This window comes from Ascaphus truei, chromosome 2 (genome assembly GCF_040206685.1).
Source record: "Ascaphus truei isolate aAscTru1 chromosome 2, aAscTru1.hap1, whole genome shotgun sequence".
NCBI classification, from domain to species: domain Eukaryota; kingdom Metazoa; phylum Chordata; class Amphibia; order Anura; family Ascaphidae; genus Ascaphus; species Ascaphus truei.
Window position 1 is genome coordinate 146,972,211 of NC_134484.1, and position 26,436 is coordinate 146,998,646.

A 26,436-nucleotide genomic window follows, 5' to 3' on the forward strand; every position below is an offset into this window, starting at 1 on the left:
TGTTTGTAATAAAATGGAATCATTTTAGATGTTACAATTGTATAGTTTTATTTTTGCTTTTAAAAATCCATACTAACATTTTTAATACATGAAATAATCAACTTACAACAGCGCCCCTTGCTCCCTGTCCTCGTGTGAGCCCGGCGGCACATGCGCAGTAACAACGAAACCCCACCTGAGGCCGCAGCCAATCATTGCTCAGCTGGGGGAGTGGGCAGAAGTGAAGCTGAAGCTGGCATGACGTGTACTCTCCGGAAGTTGTGTCAGTGGCGGAAGCAGCGGAGAGTCCCCGGTGCTGGCGTGTGTGTAGAGCTTCGAGCGTCAGCGGGCGTGTGGGGGGGGGAACGGCGGCCATTAGGCTGTACATACTATGTGCATTGTGAGCACTGTTACCCTGCTACTGTAATATACTATGTGCATTCTGAGTGCTGTTACACTGCTTCTATATCTACTATATGTATGTGCATTCTGAATACTGTTACCTTGCTACTGTAATATACACCGAGTACTCTGAGCACTGGTACCCTGAATTAGTATATACACTGTGCATTTATCCTGCTTCTGTAATATACACTGTGCATTCTACATATCAGCTTACTGTACCTGCACATGTCAATCACTGGCACCCCCTTACTGCCCTGCGATATATTGTTATCCTGATGTACATTATCCTCACTCTGCATGTATACTGTATATTGTATATACCATCCCCCACTTACTAAATATATACTGTACTCTGTGCATGATTATATCGTTGTGCTTACTGTATACACACTGTATGCTATTTGTTGTTGTTCTGCTGCATATACCCTGTGCGCCTGCTTAGTATGAAGCGCTAACACACGGCTTTATATTAGTTATAGTCATTACAGCGCCTGTGTGACTATAGCAGCACAGAGCTTGGCGGCAGCTGAGCAGCGCCCCTTGTTGCCTGTCCTCGTGTGAGCCCAGTTGCGCATGCGCAGTGTAACCACGAAACCCGACCTGAGGCCCCAGCCAATTATTGCTCAGTCGGGGGAGTGGGCTGAAGAGAAGCTGAAGCTGGCATGACGTGTACTCTCCAGAAGTTGTGTCAATGGCGGAAACAGCGGAGAGTCCCCGGTGAGTGTGTGTAGAGTCAGCGAGAGGTATGGACACGGCGAGCGTATTGGGGGAGAATGGCGCCGCTGCCAGCCGCTTATGCGCATGCGTGGCATCAGTCAGCGGCGCCATCACAACTGCGCATGCGCGGCATGGCAGCTGCTGTGTGGGGGGAGCGGCACCAATGGCGGGCATGTGGGGGGGAGCGGCGTCCATTACGTGACGTCACATCCGTTTCACATTTCGTCTCCATCTCTCCAGTTTTGTCCCATCATGACTAGATGCCACTAAAGAAGTTTCACTTCAAAAAAGTTTGGGAATCACTGGTCTAGTGAGTCTATCTTCTTAATCCACCTCGTAGCAGAGCTAATAAGTACTGTAAGTAGCAACATATATTTATAGCACACAACCCTATTTCCCCTCTTTATTTTGCAAATTGTAATATTATATACACAAGCCAGGTCAGGTCAGGAATGAATAATGTCAAATTTTTAAAATGTCTTAATTGTAATTAATGCCTTCATTTTTTATTTAATTTGAATTAATGTCAATTTATTATTTATGTAATTTTAATTAATGTATTAATTTTTATTAAGTACAGTATAGGTTAGAAAGTACATTTCAGATTTCAGGCTGCAAAGTGGTTTGTTTTATTTATTTCTAATAGAGGATTTCACTATCCTCTATACACACACAAACACACTGCAGCCCCCACCTCTATACACACAAACACACTGCAGCCCCCACCTCTGTATACAGAAACACACACTGCAGCCCCCACCTCTGTATACAGAAACACACACTGCAGCCAGGGTTGCCACCTTCTATTGAAGGCTAACCCCGAGATAATTTTTCTTAGATCTATTTATTATATATTTATTTTGCCTTTGTCTGTATCCTCCCCTCCAAATTCCGTCAATATGGCTGCGCGACATCACATAATGCCCATTGCCATAACAACGAGCCGCTCTGTGACGTCACGTGGCATCAAGTTGACATGACAACGGGATGCATTATGGTGACGAGGCATCACATGATGCCACATTGTCATGGCAACATGTCACCACCTGACATTAGTGTCTCGTTGTCATGGTAACAGGGGGCGTGACGTGATGTACATTGTTTTATAAATAATTTTTTTTAAGTGTCCCGGTTTTTCATTTCGAAAATCTGGTCACCCTATAAGTAACCAAGAGTCTCACTCAGATAAGATTTGCTTTGTTACAGGTCACTAATCCAAAATACTCAAATTTAGCAATTAAGATATTGAAAATATACTGTAATAAGAAGATTAGGTATAGCAAACATTTGATTAAAAAAAAAAGCTTGAAATACTGTATTAATAACTTTTTCAGAATATGTTTTTCTAAGAAACCATTTCCAGTGTATCTATTCATTTTTCTAAGTAAAAGTTACTGTCACTTCTGTAGGTTTTAAATTTCAAACCTTGTCTGCAATATATAGTTGTGTTGAAACACACTAAAACAGTGCGGGAACCAGGGAATCCCCTAAACCAATGTTTCCCCAACTCCAGTCCTCAGGGAACCCCAACAGGTCAGGTTTTAAGGATATCCCTGCTCCAACACAGGTGGCTCAGTCACAATGACTGGGCCGCTGATTGAGCCACCTGTGCTGGAGCAGGGATATCCTTAAGACCTGACCTGTTGGGGTTCCCTGAGGACTGGAGTTGGGAAACACTGGTATATACTGAAAATAGAGTGTTTCAGCCCCGAATGATGCGGACATGTCAATTAATCATTTTTTAGCACCAACCAGTACAAGACAAAAAGTTTTTTTGTTTTTTTTAATCATCAAAATTAAAATATTAGAACACACAATTTGTAAAATTTACATATACATATATATACATATACATATATACATATACATATACATATACATATACATATACATATACACATATACATATACACATATACATATATATATATATATACACACACACACATACACATACATATGTATAACACTTTAACAAAAAATTATTTAAATATACGTTAAAATAGCATACATGCACAGCTTGTAAAAATAAATTTAAAAAAAAGTATGCAAAGGATGTTCAGAAATGTCACTATGACCTTGGAGACACTTCAATTTTTTTTTTTTAAGCTACACCAATATTTCTTTGTCTGCATAATCGAATACTTAAAATCTGACAAGCTCCAGTGGGTTATTTTTATTCCATTTAATATAATTATTCTGCATATTTTTTTTATATTTGTTCCTGCCACAGATTATTCTCATGTCTTGAATCCCAAAGTAGTAGACTGCCTACTCCATCGCTATGGGATAGAAATCTCATTCCCTACATTTTCATGCAATCCCCATGGGATTACTCTGAGTTTACGGGGTTGACTGTGTGAGTCCCCACTGAGTAACGCCCCTTCCCCATCACATGGTGCTGGGTGACTGGGCAGACTTATAGCCCCGCCTACTTCTGCCATGTAATAGAGACGTCATAGCAGGATACACACAGCAGAGTGTGTGTTCTAGATCAGGTCCCAGGAGTTGCCGCAGGTGAGAGACCTCACTGAATAGTGTATATAGGTCTATAATATAGATATTTTTAGTACATGGTAAGGATCCTTTCCATTAATGTTATAGTTAGGGACAGTGCATGTTTAGATGGCGTCCCCATGAACGGCTCCACACTCCTCTTATGATTCACAGAGGCAACCTATGCCCTGAATGGGCACCCCAGGCCTATGCCCCAAGGCATAGTTGGACCAGCACAAAATCGAAGTGTCCACTCTCCCGCAGAAGGTCACGAAATGGCATTCAGTACTCAAGACGGGGATACCGACACCAGACAGTAGGGCAAGGGTCGGCAAGGTCCAACGGAGATGGAGCACTACAGAAGCTACACACAAGAGGGATCACTTGGGTAACATGGGATTAATTAAGCTTTGGCACCTTCCTAGCAGGGTTGCTAGGGAAAAGAATACAGACAGCACACACGTGAACAGTGATGATACTATACACAAAGTAATGTTTATCATGTAAATGAGACTATCGATGGTGATGAAAAAAGATGCTGTTTATTCAGACAAAGTTCCTGGCACCCATCATTGCACTACCATTGCCCAGCGTGCACGACTCCAGCACCCTGACGAGGTAATCAACACTGAGCAAACCATGTTGAGACATTTGATGTAAATTCCACCTCTGTCAAAGAGGCAGCAAGGGTCAAACTCAACCAGCCTGGAGAGAAAAATGTAGCTTCCTTTTCATCACTGGACTGGGCACTTAAAAGCACCAACTTGGTGTGTGCATGCAGCCTGGCTGCCGGTCACCGGCAGAGATTCCAAACTAGCGCCCACACTGCCTTGTCTGTTGGTCGTCTTTAAGCGCAAGGCATGGATCGCAAGGTTCGGAAGCATCAGCGTTGTGTGGCAACCATGCATCCTGCATACACCCGGCAGTTTAAGGCCTATAAAAAGGAAGCTACATTTTTCCCTCGTCCCAGAAGAGGAGGAATGGGCGAATCTTTCCAGCCCTGCCCACTTATGTCATCATTGTGAATTATCGGACTGTGGGAAAATGCTGTGCAAGAATTTCTCTTACGCAGTTACAAAGTCTCGCATAACCAAGTTTGACTTTAATATTTACATTACAAAAGGTTATTAAAACAAAATGAGAAATATAGGGACGATTACATAGTGCTTTCACTTTACTGCAATATTAATTGCTAAATCGGACAATAACTTTAATCAGTGCCCTCATGCGTATAATATATCAATGAGGGAGGAATAACTGAAATCTTACCATCTAGGATGTTTTGACCCCTTTGATTGCTGAATAGACTGAAATGTAAAAGCTATGCAGGCCTATGCAGAATTACATTTATTAAAGGAGCACTTTAAGAAGCCAAAATGAATGCATTTGAAAGACAAATCTGATGCCATTGTTCCCAAGCTCCTGGGAGATCCTACATTTCAAATTAAATTGCTTGATCCATCTTACCATTTGTGCGTTGCACAATTTGATAATGATTCAGTTGAGAACTATTCGTTGTGCTTTGGCTATGCACTTCTTAGAAATTGTGTCATTCAACTGTCAGGAAATGCTTAGCTGCCACAAATGTAACTAATCTGCAAGGTAGAACCAGCTGACATTTTAGATTTGCTTCCTGTTTAACGCATTAGAAGGGATAGAAATTGTACACTTTTTAGAATATTCAAATAAATTTTACCTACTGAAATCCCTATGTATATCTAATAAGTACTGATAATAACGTATTGCTTTCACAGTCAAAAAGGGCCTGCAAAGTCATAACAGTTAAATAGGGAGCATATAAAAAGGCCCAAAAAAACAGTAGCTGCCCATTACACTATTAAAAACCTCACAAAACATGCAATGGCTAAAAATATATAAAAAATTTTTTTGGCTTTTTAGCTCCTTAAAATAAAAAAAATTAAAAAAGTGTTTTTGATGTGTAGATTACTCAACCCAGACAGAACGACAAACAGATTAGAACCGACTGTTGCTCTAGGTATTTGTGCCTAGACTCCATCAAATTCACACCTCTCCAGGAGTGAAAGTGCTTAACGCATATTTTAGACTGACTAATACCCTCAAAGTTTACAACGGAAAACTAAAATACATACTCAGCACATAACCACCTTCAGCTATTAAACGTAGTGGCGAACGGACAATCGTCAAACCAGAGCACAAGCTAATCACATCAACAATTTATCAGAACAGAGTTGCTGTATCTTGCAATCATCCAAGTGTTACGATTCAAAAGACAGTTCCTGCTACAGATAATCTGCTCTGCAATTTTTAAAGGTATATCGTTATTAGAACCTATTATACTCCAGTAGATTAACCTGCATGTCCTCAAACATTTTTCAATCCACACAAAACGTATTACTAAAACTATATTGGAGATTAGGAGGGCTCGTAGTACGGAGTAGGATGCCGAACTGGTTCCACAAACAAAACCTTAGTATGTACATTTATGAATTTGAAAGCCCCAAAACATGGTCGTTCACTAAGAAGCACTGAAAGCAGCAAATACTGTAATACAATGCACGTCGGTATTGTGTGATGTACTTGCGTATTAAATTGTTATATGCCCTCTATGCAGCTTGTGGGGTAATGCAAAGCAGGTTGACACAGCTGGCTCAATGTTTGGAAATAAAGTGCTAAGCAGTCTTCTGCCATAAATTACTTCCTGGTTCAGGAAGACACCTTAGAGTTTAATTCATTTCAATGGACTAAGTCTCTACCAGTGCCTGAAGAGATCTTAGGGCAGAAAACGGCTACGTAGATATGGGTCGTCGTCTCCTCCGCATAGCAATCAAAAAAAAGAAGTAATGGACACAAGCAGCCTGAAATGTTACCAAGACTAATAATCAGGGTTCCTTTGAAACACTTCCAAGGAATCCCCCACAGTCAAGAATAAATGTTGGCAATATAAAATATCTGGAAATTACAGTATAAACAAAAGGAAGCAATGTACTTACATGGATTAACATCCCTGTATCTGTTACGATTCTTGTTTTCAGGATACTTTGCTATCTTATTGGGCAACATAGGAGAATTATATCGAATTTCCTATAAAACAATTTAAATACAAGTATTAGAACATGTATCCTACACACAGTAAATCAAGCAAAACTGTTAAGTTAGAATAAGCTTTTCTCTATGAAGTACCAAAAGGCAGACTTTTTGGCCCGACTTCCCACCAATATCAAAACCCATTCAAGGTTCATTACTATTGTCAGTAGATCAACATATGATGTACAAAAGCAAGTTATTGCACCTGGACATGGCAGTATAAAGATTTGGAATGGCTAGTAAGCAAGAGTAAGCATTTAAAGACCGAAAGAAAACAACAACACGGTACATAAACAGGTGTGCACTCGGCTGAAAACCGAGGGGTCAAGGCCAGAATGGATCAAGCTCCAATGTGGGCTATCGCAGGCCGATCTGGCAGTAACTGCCATTGACCTGAATAGTAGTTACCGCCGGATCAGGGTGGGATACCCTGCTTTGCAACCTGATGCCTTATTGAAGGCATTTACAATGTTTTTTTCTTACTGCCACATTCTCCAGATTCCCTTTGCTCCGTTTCCTTATTTTCGTCTTTTTTCCCCCCAGCACCGTAACTCCAGCAAAACTCCTGTAAATCAGCTAGTTTCAGTCACATTATTCTAAAGGGCATATTCAATAAGCTCCTATATGGCCTTTCACACTGCAATAGCTCATCAACTGAGCCCCTAGGTTTGGGAACAAATGGATTACACTATACATGAATCTTGTAGCGTCACACACAGATGTGCGTATTGACTCCAGAGCATCTAACATTTTGGGGGAAGCACAGTAGGAAGATTCCCTACGATTCAGCTACAGGCAGCACAACCGGCCCACACAGCATATGCGAGGAAGTAGCATCGTAATGAAATGCGTAGGGGTACGCTATATGGGCTGATTGTGCTGCCACTGTGCAGTCGATGGACAGAAAGAGGGCAGTTCCAGCTAAATAAATAAAATAAATAAATTTTAAAAAAAGTGTGGAACGCAGAAAATCAGTACCGGCACGATTTGATGAAACCACATGGAGGCGAGAGAGACGCATAGTACCTGGACACCAAGAGAGCTTTGCATCTCAACACAATCTTGTTTGTTAATTTATCTACAGCACTGTGTACATCTCAAATAAATACTGCACTATCGCGGTTGTGCAGTTTCCTTTTTCTTTGTAGACATATATATTCCTGCCGAGAAACATTTTAGTCCTCTCCACGTGGGAGATTTAAAACATTTTGTTTCCCTGAAATGGATGGTACCGTTACAGGTATGTATCTCGGGAACCAGGATACTCCTGGAACTGAAATTAACATGATTCGGCTCCAGGGAAACACATTACATATAATGCACACTAATACAGGTACTGTATATAATAGCACAGTGTTTCTTTGAAACCATATATTATATTCACTTGGGAGTTACAGAATTACAAAGAATACAAAGTATCAAATCTAGAAGTCACAATAAAACATTTGCAATAGAAGGTATTTATAAAATGGAACTCATCGCTCGTGGTCTACCTGTTACAACGTATGCGCTCCAAACTAAATCAAATTTAAAAAAACATTTCAGTGATCCAGCATGTAAAACATTTTTATTCTGAAATTCAAAAACTAGGTCAAGCTTGAGAGAGGGGGAATTGGTTTATAAAAAAAAAAAAAAAAAAAAAAAAAAGGGGGGGGGGATAATAATTTCACGATAGAGAATAAACTACAAGTCCAATCAACAAAGAATCTGGTCTCGTTCTGTCTGGTAAGGATTATTCCCAACAGACCAATTACAGTAGGGTTTAGAAGAATAAATTTATGCCAAAATCATATATTTATGTATTTATTTATTTACATACAAGGGGGGAAGAAATGACCACCAGATAGTCAAATTTTGAGAAGATCAGGATCCCAAAGGATAGAAAGAGGGAGCTATCCTAAGCATATTTTTTCTTAGGATACCCACAGACAACACAGGACGGGAGGGGTGCGCAAGAAAGAAAGCCACCCGTTACTTACTCCACAAGTGTATTGTAGTGTTTTTTGAGAACGTCATGTTACACAGGCAGCAGTCCTTTGACAATGTTTTTATGCAAATAGGGCATAATCAGATTACTGTCAATTCCTTGATTATTCATATATTCTCCAGCTATTGAGCGGTGTTACACTTCTTTTAACATCGTGTGAATTGTTGCATAAATCACAGGTGGGAAGGTGCCAGGGTCCACTACTCAGGAATCGATCCAGGAGTATGTTTTGTGGGAGTTAGAGTAGAAGTAGTCATTTGTTTTGTTGAGGATAGAGAGCCCTCCATGTAGCCAGAGTAGAGATGTAGTAACGGACTGTTCTTTTAGGGCTCTGTAGCCAAAAACTTCTGTATGTGCTTTAGAGTCCTACCTGGATCTGTCCAGGGCGCTGCTAAAGACCAAGTTGAAATCTACAACAATCTGCCCCTTTTCCCCCCTCAAGTCTGAAGAATACGTAACAAAATGGGTTGCTTTATCAATTTGGTGCATGTATGTTTGCTATGGTGATGTCAGCTCCATGGACAGACCTGGCAACATTCAAGTATCTACCTTCTTTATCTGGTGTAAGATAAAGGGTAATTTCATACTGTACTTCATATTATTGTCACACTTTTTTTTTTTTAGTCAATAATGAATGTTAAACTAAGAGGGACCTTTTGTCCATAATTTAGGGCATCGTAGGTGGGATGAAATTATCGGTATTCTGCTTCTCCAAGAAACATTTCAAGTTTTTGGAATGGGTGAAGGCGATCTTACTTTTTTTTTAGTTTTAACATCATGCGAGACTTCTATATGCGATGATCTGGTCCTCGCGCTAAGTGGGCTAGTGAGGATTCTGTAGTTGGATTGAGGGGAGTACCCATGTGTGATCAGCCCCCGTTACCACCATACGAGACAAAAGGTGAGGGGCTCGCCTGTCTTCAGGGCAGTGAACCATCTGAAGTGGGTGTAATGACAATCTTTCTTACAGTACGCTACTTAGAGGATAAAATTCAACCAGCAATTTGCTAGATATTATAACTATAGCTCATATTTTATCACTGTTCACCAGTTACCTATAATACACTAGGTGCAACAGTATGTGTGTGTGTGTGTGTGTGTGTGTGTGTGTGTGTGTATATATATAAAGATATTGAACTATATTAAAATATATTCTAAAATGAATAGTAAGATAGATAGGATAGATAATCTTACTATTCATTTTAGAATATATTTTAATATAGTTCAATATCTAATTCAAATCACGGTTGTATCTATAATTATAACGTTGTATTGGTTCTTAATGTATTGGTACGAGTATACAGTAATAAACAAGAGCAATGCAAGTTTACCAAGTCGCAACAAAAAAACATTTTAGACATAACTTAAACATATAGGGCATTGTATACTGGTATATTCTCTAGGGTCATTGTGTCTGGTGGCTAAAGGCAGGGGTGCGCAAGATTTTCTGGGGGTGAGGAGGCACGGCTGTTAGAGGCCCCGCGCTTCCGAGAAAGCATTTAAAATAAATGCTGGGGATCGCGTGAGGCCTCCAAGGCCTCGTTCAGGGTGCAGGCTTCGGAGGGAGGGCGTGCTGCCGTGCGAGCTGCCGTGGGACACAAAGTATTCAAATTGAATACTGGTTGTCAGGGGTGCAGCTGCCCTGTCTCCGAAGCCAGGAGTTGACGCTGGCTACAGTTTCAATAAACGAAAAAATCGTTTTTTGAAGCTGCAGCAGCGTCACAGGGACCTAGGCAGCCAATTAAATCATTCTTGAAAATGATTTCATGACTGCCACTTGGATCCCTAACCTGCCGTCTGTAGCCCCGCCCCCTCCCCGCCTCCTGAAACAGTCTGCTGGGGATGAACACACATCGCCCAGCAAACTGCCGCCCTCCCTCCCGAACGCCCTCCCTCCCGAACGCCCTCCCTCCCGAACGCCCTCCCTCCCGAACGCCCTCCCTCCCGAACGCCCTCCCTCCCGAACGCCCAACCTCCCGAACGCCCAACCTCCCGAACGCCCAACCTCCCGAACGCCCAACCTCCCGAACGCCCAACCTCCCGAACGCCCAACCTCCCGAACGCCCAACCTCCAACTCCTGCCTCTGGCACCCTGAACGAGGCCTAACTTTTTCTTACTTTCCATTCCAGCGACGCGCCTCCATGACAACCCGATGTCGAATTACATCGACGCCGAACCCGTGCAGGGAGGGGAGGCGGGAGCCGGAGGGGAGAGGAGACACGGGGGCGTATGTAGGAAACTTTGCACACCCCTGGCTTAAGGGTTAATGAGGCGCTCAAAGTGGCCTCAGATAACCCTGAATACTGTATACCCTTGAGGAAGGCAAATAGACATCCAAAAACACATCGTTCGGAAATGACAGAAAATTGTGAGTATTCATTTGGCTGTTTTTTTCCCATTTGCATTAAAATTTTAATATTTGAGGCTTTTGTGTTGTGTTTTCTTGTAGGATAAATAGAACGAGCAGGGAGGACTGCTCTATTAAACGTGTTAAAGTTCTGTTCTCTCTTTACACAGGATGCAATTTGCTTGAAACCAATCAACAACCGTTTGGAAGACCATAACAGTGGCGTTGATGGTCCATGACAGCCGCAGCGATAAAGGATTTTCTAGTAGGTTTCTGTAAGGATCAAAGATTTCAATCACACTAATATTTAAGCCGTGTCACAGAGGTTCAACTAATGTTATGTAATATACCTGTGCCGTTACATATTACTCAGTAATATGCCAACCGTATGGCACAGATTAGCAGCAAAAAAAAAAAAAAAACCATTTTGCGAATGTGTATAAAAAATTGAATCTTTCAGCAGAAAAGCAACAAACCTATTAGGAATGACCTCTTAATACAATATAGGTTATGATGGGAGTGGTACAAAACCACTGACTGTCAAACAAATTCTCCAGACTTCCTTCCCCTGCCCAATGCACTATTATGCCAATACCACACAGACATTCCCCAAAACATATCAATAAAAAGAGAATATTAAGCTATATTCTGAAGAAAAAAAAAAATGCAGACAATGCAACACACCTTATGGTGGATATATAGATAGGATAGATATTTTTTTTTTTTTTTTTTTAAACTCCATAATCAAGTGTACAGTAAATAAAAATACCACATATTTGCATCTCAGACAAGTCTGCAACATGGTATTTCCCAATTATCACTTGGCAAACAATGCTTCCCCTGCAGTCAGGGATTCTGGGTAATGACATGCAAATGAGCACAGTGTGTCACTCTTTACTTCTTATCCATTTTAACATGGAACCCTATGGGTTATGGCGGCCATATTACACAGCTTTTTGCGACAGCCAGGGTTAAAGAAGTACATAGCCAGTAAACCTACTCACAAACAGCTGTTTGTTTTAAAATTTTGGTCTCATCAGTGAGATGTTCGTTGCCGACTATGCAAGCTTAAGGATCCATGTTAAAATGAATAAGCAAAGAGTGACTGTGAATGCTCATTTGCATGTCATTACCCAGAATCCCTGGCTGTAGTGGAAGCATTGTTTGCTAAGCAATAATGGGGAACGCAGGGTTGCAGACCTGCCTGAGTCATGCAAATGTACCTACAAGTGGAGGGTTATCGTCACTTTTTTACCCACCGTAAATTCCTTAATGTCTGGTTATAAAATAGCACAAAGTCAAATTTAGCAAAAAACTAAATCGTGCTTCCATAACATTTCATTTATTCTCAATGACATTAGCTGATTGACACCAAAATATGCAATGTACCAAGTGTTACATAATACAGAATATGAGCTCATCAACTGCATATAATGTTAATCTTCCTGCCAGCAGAAAGCATCCAGTTACATTTGTGTTGGCCGCCATGCTAAACAAAACCTACAGCAGATGAAGATGCCGTAGATCGGTTTATATTATGGAAACAAAAGCATGCAATATTGAACTATTGCAGATACAGTAGCAGCTTTGAATTGCTCCGAAATATATTCAGGAAATGATGTCCGAAGAACCGGAACAAATAAAAAGTGAAAAACTGTGCCGGAAAAAATGTAAACAAATATTACTAGCGCGGTTTGCAAAGGATCTGCTAGTTGAAGAATGACAAACCAAGCTTTGTCCGACACGCTCCAGGGACCTTAGACTTCAGATCACTACTTCTGTAATGGAGCTTCAACCACTCACAAAACAGACTAGGACATTTGGTCGCTGCAGTGTCGCCTTTACCAAATGAGCGCAGGCGTTTAGACGCTGCTAAGGTAAGTCACTAACCTTAGCCTTCACCCTAAAACCCCCCGATCTTAACCCCTAATACCAACGCTATCCCCTACCCTGAAACGTACCTTATTGTAGAAGCCGTTGGCAGAGAGTTGGTCGCTACCAAAATGTCCCATTCCATCACAAAAAGGGGCACAATTCCTGTCTCTGACTCCAATAACTATGCCCCACAAATTCAAGATCACATTGCCCCACAAACTAAGCAACTTATACCCTTTATCCCCCCAAAACATTGACACATAGAAACAGACAATCTCACCCACCTAGTCTGTATAGTCTACAAAAAATGAAGATTATTACCAAATCTAGGACTTAATTTAGTGCTTTCAATTACTGCAGGATCTCTTTCCATGTTCTCCAAGCGCCATTCATTATTTGACTGTTTTTGCCTCTAACTCCATGCAACAGAAGAAAAAAAATCCAACCCTTTAAAAAGCACCAATACAGGTTATTTGTTTTTTTATTACAGGATTGAAGCAGGGTGTCTCAAAATCCGAACTGTTTTCATTTCAGCTCTGGGGAACCCCCTGCTTCCAGAGAAACTTCCCTCTGTAACACTGCTTGTATCTATGCAGCAACGAAAAACCTATGTGCCTAACAAAATGGCGATGTTAAATATGTCCTTCGAGCCAATAGGAAGCCATGACGTCATCCGGTGTGGCTTCCTATTGGCCAGCGTGACAAGCACCTTTAAAAACTCCAGAGATACCGTCAGCACTTACGGAAGTATAGCGTCCACGGAGCTTAAATTAATGGGGTTCAGCTCGAGTCCCCGTGCTTCAATCCCGGTCATTAAAATATGTAAAATTAAACATTAAAAAAAAACACGACAATATATGAAACCTGTATTGCCGCCTTAAAAGTTTCAAACACAAAAACACAGCACGTCCAGCCATTATTTTTCTGTGACAGATTCTGCTGTCCTGTATCTTTTGACGACATCCTTTACGTCAGGGGTGCGCAAGATTATTGGGGGGGGCCCGCGGGGTCATGTGACGTGCGCACCGCCATAGCAAAGCACGTCAAGTTACGCCGCAGGGGTCACGTGACTCAGAGCGTCATTTGATGCTGGATATTGGGTAAGGGGGAGGCACGAGCCATGGGGCTGGCATTGGGGCGCAGCACAGAAAGTTTGCACGCCCCTGCTTTACGCTACTCTTTATAACGATAACCACGTCACTAAAATAAAGAGAGAAAAAAAGTCCTGAGCTAAGCACTCAGTTTCTCTATTAATATTTACTCCATGGTCTCCAACCGGTGAAAACAGGTCAATCCCCAGTAAATCAGAGGTAAGATTTCTAAAAATGTTATATGCATTAAAAAAAAATGTAAAAAAAATAAAATGGAAGCTTGTGACCGCAACCCAGAAAGGGACAAACTACAGTAAAAGTCGTTATACAAAATAAAGGTATAAAGAGCAGGCAAAATAATGTAACCTCCCCCTATAACGTAACAGGAGAAAGGCTCTCTGAGACGAAAGCAGAGGTAAAGCAAAAGTAAAAATGTAAGTAGCACTAGTCTCATTTACTGGCAGGACAAAAGCAGACAGCTAAAGTCAAACTCACACCATCTTCAGGCCCCAACTCGTACAAAACATGGCTTCCTTCCTTCTGTCACTAATGTCTCTCTTCCAAGCTGCTCCTACACATTGAACAAGTCTTTTGAACCGATGGGATTTCTTATTTTAGTTATAAAAATGTTTTACAACAAAGTAATACATTGAGAGATACGTCTCAGTTTCAAGTACGTCCTGGGCACAGAGCTAATGTAACCATGTATTGTCATCATAAATTAGGGCTGGTGGGGGGCGGGTGTGTAAAACGGGCTGGTGGGGGGCGGGTGTGAAAAACAGGCTGGTGGGGGGCGGGTGTAAAAAACGGGCTGGTGGGGGGCGGGTGTGAAAAACAGGCTGGTGGGGGGCGGGTGTAAAAAACGGGCTGGTGGGGGGTGGGTGTGAAAAACGGGCTGGTGGGGGGTGGGTGTGTAAAACGGGCTGGTGGGGGGTGGGTGTGAAAAACGGGCTGGTGGGGGGTGGGTATGAAAAACGGGCTGGTGGGGGGTGGGTGTGAAAAACGGGCTGGTGGGGGTGGGTGTGAAAAACGGGCTGGTGGGGGGTGGGTGTGTAAAACGGGCTGGTGGGGGGTGGGTGTGAAAAACGGGCTGGTGGGGGGTGGGTGTGTAAAACGGGCTGGTGGTGGGGTGGGCTGCTGACATGTGAGGGGACTGTGGGCTGCTGACATGTGAGGGGGGTGGGCTGCTGACATGTGAGGGGGGGTGGGCTGCTGACATGTGAGGGGGGGTGGGCTGCTGCCATGTGAGGGGGGTGTGGGCTGCTGACATGTGAGGGGGGTGTGGGCTGCTGACAAGTGAGGGTGGGGGGGGCTGATGACATGTGAGGGGAGGGTGGGCTGCTGACATGTGAGGGGGGGTGGGCTGCTGACATGACAGGTGCAGGGGGGAAGTGATGTGAGGTGCAGGGGGGGGAAGTGATGTGAGGTGCAGAGGGGGAGAGTGATGTGAGGTGCGGGGGGGGGGGAGAGAGTGATGTGAGGTGCAGGGGGGGGGGGAGAGTGATGTGAGGTGCAGGGGGGGAGAGTGATGTGAGGTGCAGGGGGGAGAGTGTCATATTGAGGGGAGGGGGAAAGTGTCATATTGAGGGGAGGGGGAAAGAGTGTCATATTGAGGGGAGGGGGAGAGAGTTCATATTGAGGGAAGAGAGACATGGGGGGGATGCTGACTTGTGGGGGGGATGCCGACATGGAATGGGCTGGGAGGATGTGGAGGGGGGTATTGTGTGTGATGTGGAGGGGGGTATTGTGTGGGTGAAGGAGAGAGATGGTGGTATGAGAGATAGATGGGGAGTATCGTAAAGATTGATAGTGAGGGGTTCTAGGGGAGATATGAGGATGATGATGATGATGATGATGATTTAACCCGTGCGGCCCAAATTTTTTTTCCTTGGAGCAGTTCGGCCCTTCTCACTTTACGAGTTGGGCAGGCCTGTCATAAATGAACAGGAAGGTTATACATTATATTTACAGACATTGCAGGACAGTTAGAGATCACATAATTGAGCGTATGCAACAGTTTACAGACAAGATTAAAATCTTAAAGAACTGAAACTGGAGGTGGTTTTCAGTGTGTCTGGTAGGTTGTTCCAGTTGTGAGGTGCACGGTAACAGAAAGAGGGCGGCCGGGTTCCTTACAGTGTTGTAGCCATTGGATCTCACCATTTACCTGGCTTTCAGCCCATGGTTTGGAAATATAACAAATATATGTAAGTAAAAACAACAACTCCTCTGAGCGTACAAAGGGCTCTGATTAAATGGCATTCTGTGACGTCAGTCTGTTTTGTCCCATTCTGCGTGCTACCCTCAAAGGAGATGCACTTTTGACCCTTGAGAATATGCAAGGGCTGTTCGAGTGGCCCACTTATTTTATATTAATGTACACAGTTCGTCATTTTTAATCTCTGTGTGCACCTGAAATACAATAAAGGAAACTAACATTTCCCAGCAGTAATTCTGTGCATCTATTATTCTATGTGCTGCACAATGCCTTCGGAAACTCAAGCAGTAACTGGAGTCCTGGCGGTCCGCTCTTTCCGAGGATGCATTGTGCGCAGCCCTAAGAACACTGGTAGTACCGAACAGACGCACTCAAACCTGGTTGCATTTCTTCTTGGAGAGTTTTGCCGTTAATTGGGGTTGCCACTTTAATCATTTTATGGCCAAATGCTTTAAAAAATGGCAGTTAATTTATTTTATTTTTAAGCTGTTTATTTTCATTTCAAGGGGTAACAAAAAAAATAATAAAAATAATAATAAAGGGGTGGGGGGGGGGAGATGGTATTATTTTACTGACCATCTTCAAACAGAAGATGGTCTCCAACTGCAGTCCCACCAAATGAAGGGATTCCTAGGACACAGCTCCCACAATAACCTGTGGGTCAATACGTTTTAAATTCATGCCAAAGCAGCACACACACACCCTGCCGACCCTATGAAGTGAACGAATGTTCCCAAACTAAAGCAATTAAAAAATAAAATAAGCCGCAAAGCGGTAATCTTCTCCATGATCAACACGTGCAAAATTGTAAACATACGGTAATAAGATGGAGGTCCAGGATCACTTGTTTATTCTAGAAGGTCACTATGTAACATCTGGTTGTAAAAAGAATATGAGAAATCAATTTAGGACTGTTGGCCACAGGCCTCTACAACAGAGCAACCCATGGGTCTGGATTCAGAGAAATACCTAGTAATTTATGAATGGGAATGTTATGAGCAGCCTGCACAGAACATTAAGCCAGCTGGTTGCCCCTACCCGTCAAGATGGCAACCCATGTATTAGACCAGACTGGCCTAAGTGTAGCTAAACCGGCTGCCAAGCACTGTTCGGATGTGTTCACCAAGTTAGTCATGTCCAACGACTGTTTATTTGGAGTTGCATATGTATTTTCTGTGGGATTCATTGTATGTTGCGCCCGTGATCCACTCAGCAGGGCCAGCATACACGAATCCAAAGACTGTCCATTGTATTAGCAAAGTGCAGTGTTTTGAGACAAAGGGGAGTGGGGCTGGGACAGAACACACTTGAAAGCCGGAGTGCTCTCTTCCCGGCAGTGAGGCGTCTCACCCTGTGGGAGATATGGAGTAGAGACTGGGGAGCAATCGCTTGGTCCTAGCTCGTCAGCTCGTTCCCTATTGGCCAGATCATAACTTCCTCTCCCTGAAGCGCCACCCCTTGGGGCCATTCTACAGCACTGTACCAGCCCCCAGTCCTGATTGGTCCATGCAGGGAGAGCCCCTGGCCAACGATTGGCTCAGCAAAGACACTTCACTGATCTGCCCTCGATTTTCCATGCTTTCAGGTGGAGGCCCTGGTTCTATGTAAGCCGATTCGAGTTTCACAGTTGTTGTGCTCAGGCGTGGTGACTAGAGACTGACTGGAAATACGAACTGTGACCAGAGAGGCGGTGATCCTTAGTAACTGGGATACCCAGACAGACGAATGGTGGAGACATCCTGGGTAAGCTATCTCCAAGCAGCTTATAGTATCTAGGAGTCCCCCATAACCCAGTTTTCTGGCAAATTGGAACAGTGTTACTCCCTGTTCTCTGCCAAAATTAACCTTGTTTTCAATAATGTATAAGCAAAGGCAAGGTCCACCATATGTGAGAGGGGTACCCGTTTTGGGCACAATCTCTGAAGCATGTGCAGGAGAACTGGATCAATAGCATATTAAAAAAAAGGGAGCGGGGTGAGGTACCAACAAAATAAATGTATAAGTGTTCTCCTTACTTATGACTGCACATACTGAGCTCCTGGCCGCAGCCTCAAATAGATCAGCCCAGTCTTCCCCCTCAAGAGACGCTCCTATCTCTCCCTCCCATGTCAACATGCAACCACGTGTTGTGTAAGTACAGGCTCAACAACATGCTAGAAATAGAGATGAGGCCTTTATACAAGTAATGAAAATTGAAAAAGGGACTAAAGTAGTAACTGTAGAGGGGGCTATGTTCGAACGAACGGACAAAGTGCTTACCGTGGAAAAACCTAAAGAGAGTTCGGAGGTGCAGTTTCTTGTTCTCATGCAGGTCTCCAAATTGCTTAACCCTATTCCTATGTGGAAAATAGCTGAAGCGCTCAAATGCAGGTATATCTCAAAATGATAATAAGCCAGACCACTGTACCAGGGTACTAACAATTGATATAGTACCTATTGTGTCATATAATGGGTACTATCCTCCTGAAGACAGGTGGTGTGTGGTGCAACCCACTCCCCATGTCTCATTGGCAGGTTCCCCTGAAAAATATGCAAATACTCACATCCTGGTAGGGCAGGCAGGCAGGCTGTGCAGCTACTCAATGCAATACAGGGAAAAGGGAGACCAAAAAGCGCACCAGCACAAACGGAGCAGGAAGAAACCAGAACAAAAAAATGATTAAAAGGGCACTTTAATGTGGCAAAAGACCCATCCAATGCATTTCGAACGTCGCAGCGTTCTTTTTGAAAAAGAACGCTGCGACGTTCGAAATGCATTGGATGGGTCTTTTGCCACATTAAAGTGCCCTTTTAATCATTTTTTTGTTCTGGTTTCTTCCTGCTCCGTTTGTGCTGGTGCGCTTTTTGGTCTCCCTTTTCCCTATTCCTATGTACCAGCTTTATGACTTGGGTAATGCTCGCTGCTTTTCATGACAAGAAAGCCAAGCCCAACCCAACGTTACAGGCTCAAGCTCAGGATTACTGCAACCCTTTCTTTTTCTCCTTTTAATAACAAATAAAAATCGGGGGGGAAAAAAAACCTCACTTTCCCAAACTTTTTTTACATTGCTTGAGATGTTAGAGTTTTTCTTCATTTGCCGTGTTCACTTCACATTTCGGATACATTGCATTCTGTGATTGTCGGACAAACCCGACAAGTCGGGAAATACATATACAACTATTGGTGGTCAGATAAGTTACAAAAAAAAAATCCTGATTAGTGCCAATTTCTCATTTCCCATGTTTATTGTACCACATCAAACCAGGCCAAGAAATACATGTCCTTTTTACCTTGGAAAAGCATAATGATTTGGTAAACAATTAAAATGTGTCACATCTACTAAAAAGGAGAGAACAGAAACTCAAGTGAAGGAAACTGTTTCATCTTGTCCTGCATTTCACCCGTTTATAAACGGTTTCTCTTTAGAAGCAGAGACTGTCTTTACATGCCAGGGCCCATTCCAACCAAAGCTTACACATTACTGTTCACCAAGACAATACGACATTATAATAACCATAACATACAAGTATAACACAGAAAAATTAAACTGTGTCAAGGGAAAAATACAAGGTATAAGGGGAAGGAAAGTACATGTAAAATGAACACTCAAGCATAGAGCGGCATTGTATGTGTCAGGCTACGTCCATAGTACAGGAGACGGCGCAAGCTACACAGCTCGCGCCAAAACAAAAAACACTAGGACTACAATGTATAAGTGCATAGTGCACATGCACTACGGGGAGACTCGCGCTACAAACAGTTATGTATTTCCTGCAACAGCTGGGTCACGTGAGCGGTTTGCCCAATGAGGACGAACCAGCTCTTTGACATCATGACCACGCCACTGACACGCCTCCCTGTCACCTCTGCCTGCAGACAGGAAATATCTCCTGCTGCAAGCAAGCGTGCGCTGCGCCAAGGAGCGCGGAAGCTAGCGCATTCCACTATAGCCAAGGCCCAAGGCATAGTTTTAGGAGGACATTTGTATTCTCTCAGGTGGGCAGTTGCAATGGCATACACCGCTCTGGGAAGACCACAACAACAAGTTCATATTAAGCCACTACCTTCTTTCAGTATTAACTTTACTCACAAATCTAATTTGAAAGACTGGCAATACATAACTGGAACATTTCAAGAATGAGAGTTGGCAGAAAATTTGGACCCTTTATTGGTTTAAAAAAAAAAAAAAAAAACAAAGACTGAAAAAGGTGAAAAGTCACAGTGAGCAGGGCCGCCAACAGGGGGGTGGGACAAAGGGCACTGACGTCCCGGGCCCCCTGGGTCAGGGGGGCCCGCCCCCCCTGCGAGGCCGGGCGCCAGTTAATTAAATAAAATTAAAATAAAAAAAGTTTAGAAATATGGCGGCAATTTCCTGTGCGCATGCGCAGGGCAAGCAGGGTGTCCTGCCTGCGGGCCCGCTCCCAACGTGGGACGGAGGGGGAAACACAAACCCAGCTTCCTCCGCGTGCGCCTCCTGCTCCAGCCCCCCCGCTCCCAACGTGGTCGCGCCATCACACTTTGGAGCATGCCCATAGAGGACCATCTCTTTGCTCGCCCTGCGCTCAGGTTACTGGGGACAAGGCCTAACAAATTCAGTCACAAAATTTGGATTCACCAATAATACACACACTGGTATTTTCACATGCATATAGGGTTTAACCTTTCACTAGATGGGCCTCCAATGTGTTGCTTTGCCATCAATGAGAAGAAGTGTTAAATGACAACATTACAGTTTTGGTCTCTATGGAGGTTATGCACAAAAGGACTGAAGGATCAGAACATTGAAGACTCATTAGTTGTGACCTTCATTGTCCCATGACTAGTTACTGAATGCTCCGTGTGCTGCCCCCTCGGCACCTTTAATACCTGGCTTTGCCCAGGGTGGAAAGTTAGCACCAGGCAGCATTTGATGCAGGAACAAACCCTAAAGCCAATAAGACTAGTTCGACACAAGGCTCACGAATTAAGTGATCTGCCAAGTATCACATTTAGTCAGTGATGACGCACTGATTTACAGTCATTGGTCTCATACATCCGAGCAGACTGCGGAATAAAACTGAAGCCGATGATTAGGTTGTGTTGCAACAGGACTTGATGATAATTATAAGTCTTTAAAATATAACCTGCCCCACCTAAAATACCATTTAAAAAAATACTTCAAGGGACACTGCCCTTTACATTAAAATCAATTGACAATTGGTGATAATACACTGAAAACACTGAAACGTATTAAGTAGCAGTGTCCCTTCTATCCAGAGGGCACTGTATATTAAATAATCTCAAAGTCCATTACGAGATTACCTATTTTACCAGTGCAACTAGCATGTAGGTTAAATGCTCCTGCCAGGATGGACGATTATTACCTTTCAGAAGTACTCCCCAAAAAATAAAGATTAGCCGCGCTTGAGACTGCGTGTAGCTGCTTGCGCGCCCAGCACAATGCACGATGGACGGCCGCCTTTGCCAAAAGACAAGAATGTTGTATTTTGCCGTGGCGGGCGAGCATTGGCCACGTCACGGTGACGGTTCAGCCTATGAAGGCGAACCATACACATGTCATGGCTGCATCCCCGCCACGCTCTCCCCCCCTCCGATCTCCTGCTCTTCACAGGAAGCGTAGCCGCAGACCACAGGTCGCGGCTGAAACTGGTGCACGCGCCGATAGCCGCCCGGCACACACACGCAGTGACTGGGGCCAAAGCCTTAAGGGGCACTCCGGACGACACTATACTTTTTTTAATTTATTATTTAAATGAGTATGAAGCAGGGGGTTTCTGGAGCGGAACCGGGTTGCTTCCTAAGATACTTACCTCCAGTGGGGGTGCCAATATCTTTCTGAAGTTTAAAGCTCCTATGGCACTAAGCCAATAGGAAGCAAGGAACGATGGTGCAGCTTCCTATTGGACCGCAGAACTTTTAAACAGCCATGTTGTGAACCCAGCCAGGGCTCCTACAGGTAGGACCTACGGAGGTACGCATCTCGGGAAGCAAGGGGTACCCGGAGCTGAAAGCAACGCAGTTCAGCTCAAAAAAAAAAAAAAAAAATGAATAAAAACAACCTGCTTCAATCCTATATAAGAAAAGAAAAAAAAATGACAAAGCATAGTGTCGCCTGGAGTACCTCTAATGCATTACAGCTGCAGTCTCATACACAGAAAAAAACATTGCAGTTGCAAGTGAAAACACACAGGATGTACATTTGTTTAAAAGCAACTATGCATTGTAGAGAAAAGTTTAATGGCCAATTCATTTAGGTCAAAAGCTAGGCCAACATCAAAACATGCTGCATTGGCACGGCCAGGAGGAATAATGTGAACCAAAACAGTGACCTGGGCTTGGTTATCCAAACTAAAATAAAAACAACATGCTGCCAGGACAGAAAAATAAAACGTAAGCCAGAGCAAATAGGACAGCCCCTTTACTACCGGGTGTAAACAACAATTGCCAATATTGAGCAATCTTGGGCTTTGCAAGAGCTGTTACACTAGGAGTATGGGAAAAGGAACGCAAGTCAGTCAGTCAGAAATCTGCCACCACAAACAAAACATTTGTCTTCACTATTAGGCCAAGGAATAAAAGTGCCTTTTTTTCTTAATGTAGCTGCCTGTGCTGACCACTTTCTTTTGCATGTTTTAAAATCCAATGTTTTATTTGAAATATTAAGTGGTCAAAATGGAGCTTTTTCCCCAAGCCCATTGCCGTCTGAGGGTAAGAGGTGTGTGTACACACACACACACACACACACACACACACACACACACACACACACACACACACACACACACACACACACACACACACACACACACACACACACACACACACACACACACACACGTTGAACAGTTTGGGATTTCTAAAAAGCACATTGAATATTGTAAGAGTTTTTCTGTGGTCTATTCTTAGGCATAGAAACCAGTCTTTCCACAAGTACAGGATGCATTGCAGCATGTAAGTAAGAGGTATGTGCCACTGCCATTACATTTCTAAGAAGCAAGGTCAAGCAAGCGCTGTAAGAAAGCTGTGTCATATACAAGAAATTGTACAACACAAGGTTTATATTACCAGAATAAGATTTCCTGTTATTTTAAAGCTGTCACACAGCTACAAAATCATGCAGGCAGGACAACAGAAAGTCCTTCAATACTTATATAGAGGATCTATTTTACCCGACTGAATTAATGCCTTATTTACCTGACCAAGCAGGTAAATAGCCTTTACCATGCTTACACAATCGCTACACATGAGCATCTAGGAGACATTTACATTTAGGCTGCGCTTATAGTGCCCGGCGACGGCAACAACGCCGCACCAAAACAAATACATTGGATCCGTTGCATGCGCTTATAGTAAGCGCGACGGAGCGACAAAAAATGTTGAAGCCATTGAAATTTGATTTTGGGAGAAACAGTCGCCACATGTGACTGTCTCTACACCAATCACAGAGCGCCAACTGCACTCTGCCCGCCCCCTTCGTGACATCACTGGCCTTGTCGCTCCTAAAACTAAAGTGCAACTTTCGCCAGTGGCAACGGGTGACGTCATCGGTCGCGTCGCTATAAACTCGGCCTTAGTCTGTCACTATAAGTTTTTTTGCCACTTACATCGTATGGATATTATTTGTATTTGGACGGTGTATGTTTATGTTGTGAACAGCTGAATAAAGATGGAGCTCTAGAGTCCTCAGGGAATTTTACAGTTCCATAACCACAAATTAAAAAATCTGCAATAATTATCAAAGCTGTGGAAATTGCCAGCTGCCACAGCACAGAATTCCTGCAGAAATTAAGTACAGGTGACAATTACCATGGTAAAACCTTGAATGGATTTGGGTCTTGGAGACAGAGTATAGTTATCATTGTTGCAGTGCTACTATAAACCAGTCAGTCATCTGTAGGCTGCAAACTTTCCACCTCTATATTTTTTTTTTAACGAGATTTCTGTCTCCAGCATTAAACATGTCTAAATCTTTCCTTTGGAGATTACTCTGGTGAATTTTGGAAAACTTCTACTGCAGAACTCACCCCCGCCTCCAAAAATAAACAAATGTATGAATTAAACTAGAACCATGTACATCAAGCATGTCAAACTCAAAGGCTAACACGGGCCAAATAAACAAGGTTTAAGTTTATGTGGGCCGCAAAAAAACAAAAACTTCAATTTCATAGAAACGTAGGTTTATTTCAAAAAGTAGTGTGTGTGCGTGCGCGTGGTGTTCTTACCTGTTCCGCAGTCCCTCAAGGTACTATACTGGAGGGGAGGTGTTCCCTACCTGTCTTCGATGTCCCCCGTGTGAAACTTGAGAGTCAGATCTGGAAGAAAGCAGAATAGGTTATTTCGGTGTAGGTATAGGGCAGTTAAGATAAAACAGAGAGAGGGGGGGGAGAGGGAAAGGGGGGGGGGAGAGGGAAAGGGGGGGGGAGAGGGAAAGGGGGGGGGGGAGAGGGAAAGGGGGGGGGAGAGGGAAAGGGGGGGGGAGAGGGAAAGGGGGGGGGGAGAGGGAAAGGGGGGGGGGAGAGGGAAAGGGGGGGGGAGAGGGAAAGGGGGGGGGAGAGGGAAAGGGGGGGGGAGAGGGAAAGGGGGGGGGAGAGGAAAGGGGGGGGGGAGAGGGAAAGGGGGGGGGAGAGGGAAAGGGGGGGGAGAGGGAAAGGGGGGGGAGAGGGAAAGGGGGAGGGAGGGAGGGAAAGGGGGGGGGGAGGAAGGGGGGGAGGAGGAAAGGGGGGGGAGGGAGGAAAGGGGGGGGAGGAGGGAAAGGGGGGGGGAGGGAGGGAAAGGGGGGGGGAGGGAGGGAAAGGGGGGGGGAGGGAGGGAAAGGGGGGGGAGGAGGGAAAGGGGGGGAGGGAGGGAAAGGGGGGGGAGGGAGGGAAAGGGGGGGGAGGAGATGAGGGAAAGGGGGGGGAGGGAGGGAAAAGGGGGGGAGGGAGGGAAAGGGGGGGAGGGAGGAAAGGGGGGGGGGGAGGGAAGGGGGGAGGGAAAGGGGGGGAGGGAGGAAAGGGGGGGAGGGAGGAAAGGGGGGGGAGGAGGGAAAGGGGGGGGAGGAGGGAAAGGGGGGGGAGGGAGGGAAAGGGGGGGGAGGAGGGAAAGGGGGGGGAGGAGGGAAAGGGGGGGAGAGGGAAAGGGGGGGGGAGGGAAAGGGGGGGGAGGAAAAGGGGGGGAGGGAGGGAAAGGGGGGGGAGAGGGAAAGGGGGGGGGGGGAGGGAAAGGGGGGGGGAGAGGGAAAGGGGGGGGAGGGAAAGGGGGGGGGAGGGGAGAGGGAAAGGGGGGGGGAGAGGGAAAGGGGGGGGGAGAGGGAAAGGGGGGGGAGAGGGAAAGGGGGGGGGAGAGGGAAAGGGGGGGGGAGAGGGAAAGGGGGGGGGGAGAGGGGAAAGGGGGGGGGAGAGGAAAGGGGGGGGGAGAGGGAAAGGGGGGGGGAGGGAGGGAAAGGGGGGGAGGGAGGGAAAGGGGGGGGGAGGGAGGGAAAGGGGGGGAGGGAGGGAAAGGGGGGGAGGGAGGGAAAGGGGGGGGGAGGGAGGGAAAGGGGGGGAGGGAGGAAAGGGGGGGGAGGGAGGGAAAGGGGGGGAGGGAGGGAAAGGGGGGAGGGAGGGAAAGGGGGGGGAGGGAAAGGGGGGGGAGGGAGGGAAAGGGGGGGGAGGGAGGGAAAGGGGGGGAGGGAGGGAAAGGGGGGGGAGGGAGGGAAAGGGGTGGGAGGGGAGGGAAAGGGGGGGGGGGAGGGAGGGAAAGGGGGGGGAGGGAGGGAAAGGGGGGGGAGGGGGAAAGGGGGGAGAGGGAAAGGGGGGGGGGAGAGGGAAAGGGGGGGGGGAGAGGGAAAGGGGGGGGAGAGGGAAAGGGGGGGGAGAGGGAAAGGGGGGGGGAGAGGGAAAGGGGGGGGAGAGGGAAAGGGGAGGGGAGAGGGAAAGGGGGGGGGGAGAGGGAAAGGGGGAGGGAGGGAAAAGGGGGGGAGGGAGGGAAGGGGGGAGGGGGAAAGGGGGGGAGAGGGAAAGGGGGGGAGAGGGAAAGGGGGGGGGGAGAGGGAAAGGGGGGGGGAGAGGGAAAGGGGGGGGAGAGGGAAAGGGGGGGAGAGGGAAAGGGGGGGGAGAGGGAAAGGGGGGGGAGAGGGAAAGGGGGGGGAGAGGGAAAGGGGGGGGAGAGGGAAAGGGGGGGGAGAGGGAAAGGGGGGGGGAGAGGGAAAGGGGGGGGGAGAGGGAAAGGGGGGGGGGAGAGGGAAAGGGGGGGGAGAGGGAAAGGGGGGAGGGAGAGGGAAAGGGGGGGGGGAAGAGGGAAAGGGGGGGGAGAGG

The 26,436-nt window shown here is 45.2% G+C and overlaps 1 protein-coding gene across 2 annotated transcripts in view; it reads right to left on the reverse strand.

Moving 5' to 3' along the window:
• Nucleotides 1–26,436, reverse strand: part of PTPN2 (protein tyrosine phosphatase non-receptor type 2) — a 70,907-nt gene that overhangs the window by 39,062 nt on the left and 5,409 nt on the right. For both annotated transcript variants that reach the window (XM_075585412.1, XM_075585411.1), the window contains exon 2: nt 6,570–6,660. In XM_075585412.1, coding sequence (XP_075441527.1) covers nt 6,570–6,660 — 91 coding nt within the window. The remainder of the gene's footprint in view (nt 1–6,569; nt 6,661–26,436) is intronic.